Below are 13586 nucleotides of genomic sequence, written 5' to 3' on the forward strand. Positions count from 1 at the left end.
TGGAATAGAGAATATAACTATGAAAATCTATCACCTTTCAAGGCAGTGATATACTTTCCAGTGAAAGAAGCCCTGACCATTCAGATAATCAGCTGCTTCTCCAGGTGGACATCTAGAGGGACCTAGAGAGAGACAGAAGCAGAGTTTCTCCTTTTTAAAGACACTATAGGAAACACTCAGCCCCATCCCCAGCAGGCTATTCTTTCCAGCATGAATATGAGCTGTTGTGTGTTTGAACCATTATAGGATGACCAGGATACTCTAGGATAGACTCCTATAGGAGCACACATCAAATTGATATTAATTGTCACACATTATATCACATATTTGACCCAAATTAATATAAGATACGGAATTACACCAGAAGGAGAGTATTAGTGTTTGCTCTTTGTTTAAAATAATGCTGGTACCATTTCAAAAACATCTCTCGGAGAGTTTTGTTTCAGCTAATGCACTAGCTATCATGGTACCCTGATGTGTATCATAGATCAACTTGGGAAACCTCAAATCTGGTCTTCCCATCAGAAGTAACTTTAATATGAGATTATTAAAAATAATTTCTGGGATCCCTGGGTGGCGCAGCAGTTTGGTGCCTGCCTTTGGCTCAGGGCGCGATCCTGGAGACCCGGGATCGAATCCCACATCGGGCTCCCAGTGCATGGAGCCTGCTTCTCCCTCTGCCTGTGTCTCTGCCTCTCTCTCTCTCTCTGTGACTATCATAAATAAAATTTAAAAAAAATTAAAAAAAAAATAAATAAATAAAAATAATTTCTCTCTGTTATTAAAACTGTCATGACAAAGGCATGAGGGAGAAATATTCAGTAGAAAATTTACAATATTACTCAGAAGCAATGGGTGAATAAAGCAACAACTGGTCACAGAAATATAGGTTAAGTATATATTTCCTTACAACTATAGAAAGCACTGTTACTTGCTCTCCCTACAGCCCTATCCCCATTACCTTGACTAAGAGAACTCTGATTTTATTAGGATGTACAATAGGCCCAAAACTAGGGCATGGATCTTGCTAGATCTAGTCTAGTTCCATGTGCCAATGACTGGGTCTGGGGGTAGGCATGTGATGTGGTTTTGTACAATAACACATAAGAAGTCTTCTGGAGGTGTGTAGGGAGCAGACAGGGTTGAAGATGAATGAACAGCATAGGAAAAGAAAGCACTCTGGCTTCCACCTACTTCCTTCCTGTGGAAAATGCTCTTCTACCAGGATATGATGCTTGCAGCTTAGGCAGCTATTCTGTGGCCATGAGGAGACATATCACCAGTACAGTGCCACCAAGAGGGTGGCAGTGTGGAAAGAAGAAAAGCCTGGCACCTGGGAACTGAGACCTTGATGAACTAAAAGAGCCTCTGAACCAACTCTGGACCAACTTCAGAATTTCTGTCTGTGTGTGTGTGTGTGTGTGTGTGTGTGTGTGTGTGTGTGTATGACTATATACACTTACAGTCAACAGGTATATAACTTGATAGAGAACTATCAACTTGTTCTTACTTGTTTCAGAGGAATAAATAGGAAATATATTTAGATATTTTAAACAATTGACTCTGCAGCCAGGCTCAAAACCTTTATGGACTCCTATTTCTGTAATATTCTCCCCAATTCCAGTTTGTATATGCCTAGTTCAGTCCTAGACCAGTGTTTTTCAACATTAGCATGAATCAAAATCATCTGTTAATACAGATCGCTGGGCCCCACCTCCAGAGTTTCTGATCGAGTAGGTTTTAGGTAGAGCCTGGGAATTTGAATTTTTAGCAAGTTCTCAGGTTATGCTGATGCTTCTGATCTGGGGACCAAACTTCGACAAGCACTGCCTACTCTGTGGGCAGTCATGCCCTAAATCAGCCCACATGCCCAGTGCCCTCTACTCACACCTACACCCCAGATAGTTCAGTCTGAATTTCACTTCCTGACCACAGGATTTCTCTCCATGCTTACCAGTAAATTGTTTTATGCCACCTCAATGCTATCCAAACTGGTCCATCACAATCCTATGAGCCTTAGGTCTGCAACCTGCCTTGCTTTTACACACACGAGTTGCCCTGCCTAGAGTGTCCCCAAACTTTATCTCACTGAAGACTCCTTAGGTCTGACACAGTGGGTGGCCTTCCCTCTCTTGACCAAGTCACTATTTCTTTCTATCTCAGAGAGATGAAAATCATGGAACTCCAACATATAACCTACTTGGTTCAAGAGCCTTTTTCTTCCTTCTACTCCCTACCAAGTACAAGTGGGGGATAATGTCCTATATAACTGTTCTTTGCTCCTTTGCTGGCCTTAGCATAAGCATCTTTAAAATTTCCTTGGCCCAGAGCTTAATGCTCACTCATTCTGCAGAGGACACAGAAAGGTTACCTAAGCTTATAGCTGAGCTGCTGGAAGCAAAACTAGTAACCCTCCTAAGAGTGAGCAGCTGCTCTGTCCTTCACATTAATTTCTCCTGGGTAGAAATTATGAGCCCATAGAGACATCTAATCACTACTTTCTCACTATTGATACAAAGAAGTATGATTTTTACACAAAGCATGGGTTTTACAGAATACACACAGTGTCTTCCTTTCTCGTGGGTATACTACTTGTCTCTGAGACAGTGGCCATAAACTGGAGTTTGTCTTGCTCAAGAACAACATGCAATGGTCACACTCAAGTAATGCCACCAAGCAAGTTTTCATCCTTATTTCCTAAGAACTAACTCAGTGTTTGAAAAATACCCTTATGAGCTCTCAGTCTCCATGCTGACTTGACCTATCATCAGTGCTGGACATGGTTGATTATTTACTTCTCTCTGATACACTTCACTTGCCTTCCAGGTCATGACACTCTCATGGTTTTCTTCTTATTTAATGTCCATAAAGTGCCCCCCCCCCCCGCCGCCATTTTTTTCTCAGTATCCTTTGCTGGTTCTTTTTATCCAGTCATAATGTTAGAGAGACCCCAAGGATCTGTCCTTGGCTATCTGCTTGATTTACACTCATCTGTTCATGATCCCAACCTGTCCCATGACTTTATATGTCATCGATACATAAGTAACTCCCAAACTTGTATCACCAGGCAGTCATCTATTCCAAACCTCAGACTGATCTATGCTGGGTCAATATATTTCCAGTCAACTGGCTAACAGGCAAAGAAATTAACAAGTTCCAAGCCTGTCTTTTAACTCCAACGTCTCCCACCCCAAACATACTCTTCCCACAGAATCTCATTAAAGGGAAGCTTTATCCTTCCACTTGCTCAAACCAAATCCCCTGGAGTAATCCTTGACTTTCTCTCACATTCTACACTCAGTCTCTTAGAAAATTCTGTTGGCTCTATCTTCAAAATATTCTTCTAAATTTGCCAGAAGCCATTCTCCACCATTTCCACCCTGGTCTAAGCCACTACTATCTGTCTTCTGGATTAATGTAGAGCGTCCTGATTGGCCCCTTTCTATCTTTGACCTCCTACAAACTATTCTCAGGATGGTAGCCAAAATGATGCTTTCTTTTAAAATATGAATCATATTGTACCTCCTCTGTGTTAAAAGCCCATTGAGGCTGTCCATTTACTTCAGAGTAAAAGCCAAAGTCCTTATAGTGGCTCAAAAGACCCTATGTAATCTGTTGCTACCCCTACCTTTGTGTCTCTCTTCTACAGCTCTCCCCCATTCTCATCCCATTCTGCTCTGGCCACCCTGACCTCTTGCCTGTATCTTACATCTGCCAGGCCCCCTTCCACCTGGGATCCTCTAGTTGGAACATTCTTTCCCTACGTAAAGCCTTCACTTCTTTCAAGCCTTTGCTCAAATTACTCTTTCTTAATGAAGCCTGCATGCACTATGCTATTTAACACTGTAATCAGCCCTTCTTAGCAATCTCAAGCCTATACTTTGTTTATTCCATAGCACTTATAGAGTCTAAAATTATATTGTTCATTCACATGCTATACTGTCCATCTCCCAAACTAGAATGAAGGGATCTTCATCCCTTCTGATGTTTCCTAAGCACTTACAACAATGCCTGACACACAACTCTGATCAATGTTTTTGATCCCTCTCTTCTAAATTCTGATAATATTTATTATTAGTTTCTGAAGCATAAAAGAAAAGGAAAACCAGTGAGTCTCCAAGAAAGTGGGAAGGTTACTGCTGGGGTGACACTTCCTTGGTGGGATCCACCACCAGAGCCTATCCATCTTTACAGGATTAGGAATATAGTTTGCAGGCACCATTAGTGATCTTCACACAACCAAGACAACAAGACTAATGATGGAACAACAATGACAATTTATAAATCTTAGATTTAAAATAGCACTTCTGAGGATACCAGATGTCCACAGCCCTAACAGTGAATTCACTTCCTGTGCAAGCTAGATAAAGACAAAATTATCATGAGAAGGCTTAGAATCAGAACGAGGAAAAGTATTTAGATGATTTGGAAATCTGATGGCCTCAGACTCTAATTTTCATCTCTGTAATAAAGTCATATACAATATAGACTGGTTGAGAGGGGCAGGGCATTCTCTTCCTGCTTCATGCCAATTAGTCTCCCTGATTCATTTTTTCAACACATTTTTGAGTGCTTATGACAGGTCATGCTGTGTGGGAAGCAAGCACTGAGAATACAAAGCATAATTCTACTCCCTAATCCTGAGATGTAGGGGTTTCCTCACCACCAAGCAAGGCTCCAACACCATCTGGGTGTCCTCCAATTCAACTCAATTCTGACACTATCTACCCAGATATAAGATCAGATTTCATAGGTTAGGGGCTGGGTCCTACAAGACTGCTCTCCCCACCACCACCACACTTCAGATATCAATCAAAAGACCAGATTGATTTCTGACCCACCAGTTTACAGATCAAAAGTCACAACAGCCCTCTCCTTGGTTTCAATTAATTTGCTAAAGGGGCTCACAGAATTCAGAGAAACATTTTATCTATTAGGTGGAAGAGGTGCATAAGGCAGGGTATGGGGAAAGGGCACAAAGCTTCCATACCCTCTACAGTGTACCACTCACCCCAAATCTGCACATGTTCACCAACCCAGAAGCTCTCTGAACCCCACCATTTTGGGTTTTTACAGAAGTGTCATCGCATTGGAATGAATGATTAAATCACTGGCCACTGGTGATTGATTTGACCTGTAACTCCTCTCCCCTCCCTGGAAATCAGGAACAGACTTTAAAAGTTCCAATCTTCTAATCATGGGGTTGGTTAACCTGGTAACTAGCTCCCTTCCTTAGATGGGGCCAAAAGTTGCCTCATTTGCATAACAAAAGATGTTAGCTCTCCCAACCCTTAGGTAATTCCAAGGGTTATCTGTTTATTTATTTGAGAGAGAGTGCAAGAAACATCGGGGTGCAGGTGTCCCGGCATTTCATTGCATCTGTATCTTTGGGGTAAATCCCCAACAGTGCAATTGCTGGGTCATAGGGCAGATCTATTTTTAACTCTTTGTGGGAAATATCAGAAAGGGAGCCAGAACATAAAGACTCCTAACTCTGGGAAGTGAACTAGGGGTGGTGGAAGGGGAGGGGGGGTGGGGGTGAATGGGTGACGGACACTAAGAGGGGCACTTGACGGGATGAGCACTGGGTGTTATTCTGTATGTTGGCAAATTGAACACCGATAAAAAATAAATTTATTATAAAAAAAAAGAGAGAGAGTGCAAGCAGGGGGAGGAGTCGAGGTAGAAGGAGAGAAAAAAATCTCAAGCAGACTCCACACTGAGTACAGAGCCCAATGAGGGCCTCAATCTCATGACCCTGAGATCATGACCTTAGCCAAAATCAAGAATCATTTAACCAACTGAGCCACCCAGGTGTCCCAGAAAATTCCAAAGGTTTTAAGAGCTGTGCCAGAAAGACAAAAACCAAACATCTGTTGCTCATTATAAATCACAGTGTTACAGAAAGACAAACAAGAGAAAAGAGGTCTTATTCTTGCCTTTGAGGAGCTTGCTTTCTAGTAGAGAAGAAAAATAATATAAAAAACCAAGATGACCACAGTTTGTGCTTATAGCTGTGGATAAAGTAGAGTGATGTATAGAAGCTACTTCAGATAGGGTGGTCATAGAAGACCTTAATGAAGCCTAAAGGATGAGTTTGTACCTTTGATCAGTGTCTCCCATCCTACCTTCCACCCCCATCTCTGGTAAACACTATTCTACTCTTTGTTACTATGAGGTCAACCTTTTTTCTTCTTTAAAAAAAAAAAAATCCACCTATAAGAGAGATTGTGTGATATTTGTCTCTGTGTCTGGCTTATTTCACTTAGCAAAATGTCCTCCAGATTCATCCATATCATTGCAAATGGCAGGATTTCCTTCTTTTTTTAACACTGATAACACTCCATTGTATATACATACCACATATTCTTTACCCATTTATTCATTGATGAATACTTAAGTTATTTCCATATCTTGGCTACTGTGAATAATGCTGCAATGGACATATGAGTGCAGAGATCTCTTTGAGATATTGATTTTGTTTTCTTCAGCTATATACCCAGAAATACAATTGCTGGATCATGTGGTAGATCTATTTTTAATTTTTTTGAGGGATCTCTACATTGTTTTCCTTTTTTTTTAAGATTTTATTTATTTATTCATGAGACACACACACATACACAGAGAGAGAGAGGCAGAGACACAGGCAGAGGGAGAAACTGGCTCCATGCAGGGAGCCCGACGTGGGACTCGATCCCGGGTCTCCAGGATCACGCCCTGGGCCGAAGGCAGGCGCTAAACCACTGAGCCACCCAGGCTGCCCTCCACATTGTTTTCCATAATGGCTGTACCAATTTACATTCCTGCCAATAGTGCACAAATGTTCCCTATTTTCTATTTTATCTTGAGTCAATTTTAGTAACTTAATTTTTCCTTGAGAATGTTCATACGTATGTAAATATGTATATAAAATTATTCTGTAAATTATATAAGGGGCTACCTACACATTTTAGAGTGCGATGTGTCAAGACTCTTCTTTCTCTCTTGGGAGTTGGAGTCTTCAAAAGTATATGTAAAGAGCTATCAGATAGAGGGTGAACAGAACACTGGCTGCCTTAAAAAATAGCACTTGTACACAATAAGCAATGGTCACCCAGTTTCTGGTTGGTGTGGAGCCTGTTATGTCCAACTCAGGACACGCTGTGTAGAAAGTTTGAACCCTCTTCCTACCTGCTTCCTCAGGGCAGGGCTGCTCTGTTTCAGAAGGTAAAGAGTGTCAATTACAAATGATGATTTATGAAACTTACTGCCATATCAGTAAAAAAATGCCAGTTGGTTACCTGTAATGTGGTAAAGTTGCAGTAGCTGGTTTTGATTTACAACCCAAAATATTCTATGAAAAAGAAAAGTCTTAATGTGGCTAAGTCTACTTGAGCTTGAACCAGGAGGTACAAAAGTAACTAAAAACTTTCCATTAACAGAAGTGAGTGAAACCAAAATCGTCCTGGGAGCTTTTATCCCAGCCTGTCTAAACAGCCAGACTGAGAGCTCAGACTATCAATTGCCCATTTGCTTAAATTTCTTCCCAACCAACCCTTGTTCATTTGTATGTACTTAAATATCGGTCTATCTAATTATGTCCTTTTGACTAGAACTTCAGACTTTCTTCTTCTTCTTCTTCTTTTTTTTTTTTTGATGTTAAGATTCTTGAGGCACATAATTAATCAACACCAGGGGGTTGCTCAGGTCTCCGCAAGGCAGCATTCATAAAACATCCCAACTCCTTCTATTGCCAAGGTATAATGGAACATCAAATTGTAAATATGATTTCAACTTTCAGTCTCCAGCACCCAAAAGACTTCATGTGAGATAAACTTACTTTCTTTCCACATCTGTTCCCAGAAAATCCATATAATTTATATAGGAAAAGGCAAATGATGGACTGTTTTCTCCCCTCTTCTTGCTCCATTCTAACCCCATTATTAATCTATTTTTCATTCCTTAAAATGTCCTAAGTTTGTTTTTAAGAAACCAGTAGTGTGATACTAATGCTTTACATAAAGTATTGGCTATCTTTGGATATCATACTTTTGAAAACTGATTTTTATTATGAGACATTCCAGAGTGGATTAGTGACCACTTATCATAATTGTTTTAAGTGCTTTAATTCGGACCATAGACTCCCAGACATTCTGGCTCTCCAGGGCACAGAGAAGTAATATTCTCATATACCCACGCCTTGGGTTCTAACCCTTTTGAAAGACATTGAAATCTACTCCTTACTTCCCCAGCAGTCTGAAAATATTAGTGGTAAAGTTCTGATATGTTTGGTTCATGAAACATCATTTCTTAATTTATAAACCTTATTAGGATTCCAACAGGTTTATTTTTAATTGGATTTCTTAAAAAATAAAGACATTTTCAGATGATGCTTAACACTGGAGGAAATGTGCACTTGTCCCAAATTATGATCATTTTGAACACTTGCCTTGTATTTGGTGCCTTTTAAAAATGTGTAGCGGTACCTCTGTGTTTATAACAGAATTAATCAGATGAATTAGATCCCATTTCTGGGTCGCTCTTATCTAAGTTGGCTAGTAAGGTGGCCTTACCTGGGATATGGAGCCCTTCTTACCATATTCTAATCTCTATGTCAACCCCTGCTCTCCACACCCAGAAGATGCTTTACCTGCCTCTCCTACACATGAAAGTAATACAGAAATAGCCTGCTGTAACAGAGATGTAGGAGTAGCTTTAAATTATTCAAGATCTTTATTACTAATGAATGCACTTTTGTAAGGCCTTAAAAAGGGTTGTAGCTTCAATGTCACTGCTTTGCATGAAATTGCTGGGCAGTCAAAATAAGACATCAACTCTCCATGGAAATGCCACATCTGGAAATCTGTTACTACTCAGCTCTTCCTTCTTCCAAAACTGCTGAGTAACCGATACAGACTGTTTGGCTAAACTGGTTCCCAATAAAGTAAGAAAGGTAAGGAGCTGGCGAGGAAGCAGATCACTTTCATCTCTAGCTGCATTGCTGATGGAACGGGAGGCTAGACCCTTCTGCACCTACCTAGGAGCTTTAGGAAGAGCTCGGGGGAGCAGTTCTACACCAAAAAGAGTTCTGATCTGATTGCTATAACTTTTCAAAATAAATCTTACCTGAATATATTTGGAAACTTCCTAGTTTGGGGCAAGTCTGGGATTATCACTACTGCCATCATATTTTTATGTAACTAGTGCAGTCAGTTTTTGTTTGTAAAACTCTTTGTACCATTGATTAATTAATACATTAGAAGAGGAGGAAAGTACTATTTAAATTTACTTATCATGCAACTTTTAAGAATAGTTCTCAACCACTTATATTTTAAAAAATTATTTTCTTAGAACCATATAAGGTTCTAAGAAACCCATTTACCCATTCTTTTTGGTCAGTTAAAAAATGTGTGTGTGTGTGTGTGTGTGTGTGTAGTTTAACAATAGTTGCAACATGAAACAACAGGTGGCTAATTGAATATTTTTTTTAAAAGAAGAGAGAGAGATTATTTATTTATTTATTTATTTATTTATTTATTTGAGAAAGAGAGAGAGCACAAGCAGAGGGACGGGCAGAGGGAGAGAGAGAAACAGGATCCCACTGAGCTGGGAACCCAATTTAGGGCTCAATCCAATCCCAGGATCCTAGGATCATGACCTGAGTGGAAGTCAGACACTTACTGACTGAGCCACCCAGGTGACCTTGACTATTCTTCTTAAAATAAAACATTAATTGAATTCTGTGTATACACACACATACACACACACACACATATGTATGATAAGGTGTTCAAATGGATAGTGTCTGTCAGAAATTTAATATGAAGATTATTTAACATAGTAGTATTAGAAATTTAAGCATTGAGAGCTTCAAACTTTGTCCTTAAAAATTCAAGTAAATTTACATTTTCTTGAGGTGAGATTAAAATTATAATGCTCAACAGTTCCAAGTATTCACTGTATTAGTTTCAGGAGCTGTTCTCAGTTGCTGAGATACAGCTCCAAATCTCCATTAGGGTGGCCAGTATATGAAGCCTCTACCCTAACATTCCTTTTTGTATCCTCCCAAAAAATTACTCCGTGAACACCTTTTATTCTTTGTTCCACAGGTGAAATGACTTTGCCTAGTTGTCTTATTGTTCTTCCATCCTTACCCTTCTACTGCAAAAACCTTCTGCTTAAAATATTGATTTATTTCCAGTTACAGAGACCCTTTTACCATCTGCCATTCTAAGAAATTCCTGAAATGGACCCAGATAAACAAGGTGAGTATTATTTTCAAGTTTGTGAGCACAGTTTGTAAACAAGAAAATGAGGCACAGATGTTGTATTTTCAGACTTCTGAGCTGCAGAAGAGTAGACATTTGGTATCTGGCAGAAAAAGAAACTAGTGGGTGATTAAAGAGATTTTCTTTTTTTTCTAAGCAAAAATTCCTAGTGTATGGAAGAGTATTTGGTCTATTGTCCCCAAGCACCAAAAGTAATTTAACAAAAGACTTGTTCTCAATATAATTACACTTTAAATTACTAATCAAATATACAAAAAATGGCTTATCCTATTTTTATGTATTTTCATATTTTATTATTAAAACATCACTGTAGGGGATCCCTGGGTGGCTCAGCGGTTTAGCGCCTGCCTTTGGCCCAGGGCGTCATCCTGGATTCCGGGGATCGAGTCCCACATCGGGCTCCCTGCATGGAGTCTGCTTCTCCCTCTGCCTGGTCTCTGCCTCTCTGCCTCTCTGCCTCTCTCTCTCTCTCTCTCTCACTAATAAATAAATAAAATCTTTTTAAAAATCACTGTAGATATTTTAATGTCAGGGACAAGTTCACAGTGCTATGTGAAGCCAAAGTTGGGTGATTTGATAAATGAGTATGAAGACACTAATTCCCCTTTCTATCAATACCACTGAATGCCAAGATAAGCCCAGGATTGGCTTGACTTTTTTTTTTTTTTAAGATTTTATTTATTCATTTGAAAGAGAAACACGAGCATGGGGAGGAAGAGGGAGAAGCAGGCTCCCCGCTGATCAGGGAACCCGATGCAGGCCTCGATCCCAGGACCCTGGATCACGACCTGAGCCAAAGGCAGATTCTTAACCGACTGAACCACACTGGCTTCTGACATTTTTATTACTGAATCTAGTTTCAGCCTTATTCTGCTACCTGAAATCTAGATTGTTAACTTCACTTGTTTTATATAAAATTATGTACTATCTCAAGTTATTTACCTAAAAGCAGCATTACGAATGATTCAGATCATCTTTGGGTTTCCGAAATTTAAGCCCTTATTGTACTAAGTGTCATACAAAGCAGTAGATAATCCATTCAAAGCCCAACTTTCCCTAAAGCAACGTTTCCCAAGTTTTGTGAGCCTCAGAGTCACCTGGAGAGTTGGCATTTTAACAAAATGCCAAGTTCCACCTCCAGAGTTTGTGACTCAGTAGGTCTGGGCTGGCGTCTGAGAAGATGCATTTCTTTTTTTTTTTTTTTTTTTAATTCAACTGGCCAACATACAGTAGTACATCATTAGTTTGAAATGTAGAGTTCAATAATTCATCAGTTGTGTATAATACCCAGGACTCATCACATCACATGCCCTCCTTAATGCCCAACACTGAAGTACCCCATCCCCTACCCACCTCCCCTCTAGCAACCCTCAGTTTTTTCCTGTAGTTAAGAATGTCTCCTAGGTTTTCTCCCTCTCTGACGACTTCCCATTCAGCTTTCCCTCCCTTCCCCTATACTCCTCTACACTGTTTCTTACATTCCACATATGGTTGAAATCATATGATAATTGCCTTTCTCTGATTGACTTACTTCACTCAGCATAATATCTGAGAACATGCATTTATAACAAGTTACCAGGTGATACTGATGCCACTCACCTGGAGCCACACTTTGAGGACAACTAGCCAAAAATATCTATTTCTGGATCATCCCACTAGAGATGATGGACAGTCGAAACACAGTTTATTACATTCTTAGAATCTATAGAAAGTGACATATATTGATGTGGCTAAGCAAAAATAAGAATCCTTTAAACCAAAACATGTTTTGTAGTCAAATTGGCTCCATGAACAAGACCATATGTAGCTTGTATTATTATTTCTTTAAGTATCTAAAACTATTTTCTTCATAGCTTTGGGCCTCATACATCACGCAGTTTCTTCCTTTCTTGAGTTTTCTCCCACCAGCAGGAGAGGGGGAGAAAAAGGCCTTTAGGAAGCATAGCTGGTAGTGAATCACCTGGGATACTCATTCATTTTCCACGTTGTACTCTATCACAGCTTGCCATGTTATGCTGCATAACTTCATCAGATGACACTGCAAAACATAATTTGACAGGAGTGCAATGGGCCAGATGGTGGAGCAGCTACAGAATCTTTCTTCCACCAACGGCAGCATCTGGGAACCTGCAGAGCTCCTAGTTTGCTGATTCTCTGCATTCATTTGGTGCGTCTGAGAGGAACCAGGGCACAAAAACTGGCCAATTTCCAGAAGGAAAGAAAATGTTGGGCATTATATTTTTGTAAACTATTTCCACACCATAATGACTACTCTCAATTTGTTTTCCTGATATAAGGCAGAGGTGTTTCTGTCTTCTTCATACTCTTAACACTGGACTCAGCTAAAAACTGAAAAGCATTTTCAAAACATTGGGAAATATTAAATAACAAAAGATTTAGGGCAAAATGTACCTTCTTTGATATGGTTGCACCTGTTCAAAAAAGGGGGGGGAAGGACATGGAGGGAGGGTTCTTAAAAGCATTTGTTTGATGACATTTTAGGCACATTCACCTGAAGTAAGTGTCTTCCATTCATGGTCATATATCCATCACTGAATTAGTGTATGTTCCAGGAGAAGCTTTAGGTGTGCTCTAACTTTCCAAAGGTGGATCTGAGCTGGTTTAGCACCATATACCCCTCAGTAGTTTAGCATAGTGCCTGGCACTCAATATCCATATGTGTAACAGCTAGGACTTTCCCTCACTACACTCCAGGGCAAGAAATATTGTTTTCTAAGCCAAAACCAAGTCATTGTAGTTTGGTATGAAATATAAACTCAGTTAAGTTTGGGGAGGAGCCATCCCTTAAAGACAGATAAAAAAACTTAAGGTTCTTATGTTGAACATCTGACCTGAAGTATTCAGAACTTCCTGTCCAGTCATCAGCCTCTGTCCCCCTTCAAGTAAAAGGGAGCCGTAGCTAGAGCAACACTGAAATCAAGATTGGTTTTAAGGCAAGGGAGAGTCCAGAATGTGTGTATGGATCAAGGAGTTGGAGCTAGGAGAGAGGATGAGATTGAGGGTTCAGAAAGTGGGGGATCCCACTGGTATGTGACATAACAAAATGCCTCTCCACGAAAACCTGTTCCCCTGGCCACCCAGCACCCCTTCAGCTTTCTTCTGGTGGACCAGCACACCTGTTCTGCTTTGGAAGAACAACTCACCTTTGATCTTGGTCTGTGAAATTTTACTAGTATCTCCCAATTCCATGAGTGGCTTTAGTTCTCTGATGGGCCTATCATATGAACACCTGCGTGGGCTGACATCAGGGTGGCCCCTTAAACACAAAGAAGCTGTTAAATCTTCCAAAGGAGTAAA

At 40.1% G+C, this 13586-nt stretch overlaps 1 protein-coding gene and 1 long non-coding RNA gene across 2 annotated transcripts in view; one reads left to right on the plus strand and one right to left on the minus strand.

The window, feature by feature from the left end:
• Positions 1-11935: 11935 nt before the first annotated feature.
• LOC144305694 (uncharacterized) lies at positions 11936-13302 on the minus strand. Its single transcript, XR_013372695.1, has 2 exons — positions 13121-13302; positions 11936-12306 (listed from the first exon to the last, which is right to left on the minus strand). It is a non-coding gene; the product is annotated as an uncharacterized LOC144305694 (long non-coding RNA).
• A 29-nt stretch (positions 13303-13331) lies between these two features.
• Positions 13332-13586, plus strand: part of DYTN (dystrotelin) — a gene marked incomplete at its 5' end in the record, with an annotated part of 46590 nt that continues 46335 nt past the window's right edge. Inside the window, one exon of the mRNA XM_077884890.1 lies at positions 13332-13443. Coding sequence (XP_077741016.1) covers positions 13332-13443 — 112 coding nt within the window. The remainder of the gene's footprint in view (positions 13444-13586) is intronic.

Source organism: Canis aureus, chromosome 36 (assembly GCF_053574225.1).
Source record: "Canis aureus isolate CA01 chromosome 36, VMU_Caureus_v.1.0, whole genome shotgun sequence".
Lineage (NCBI taxonomy): Eukaryota > Metazoa > Chordata > Mammalia > Carnivora > Canidae > Canis > Canis aureus.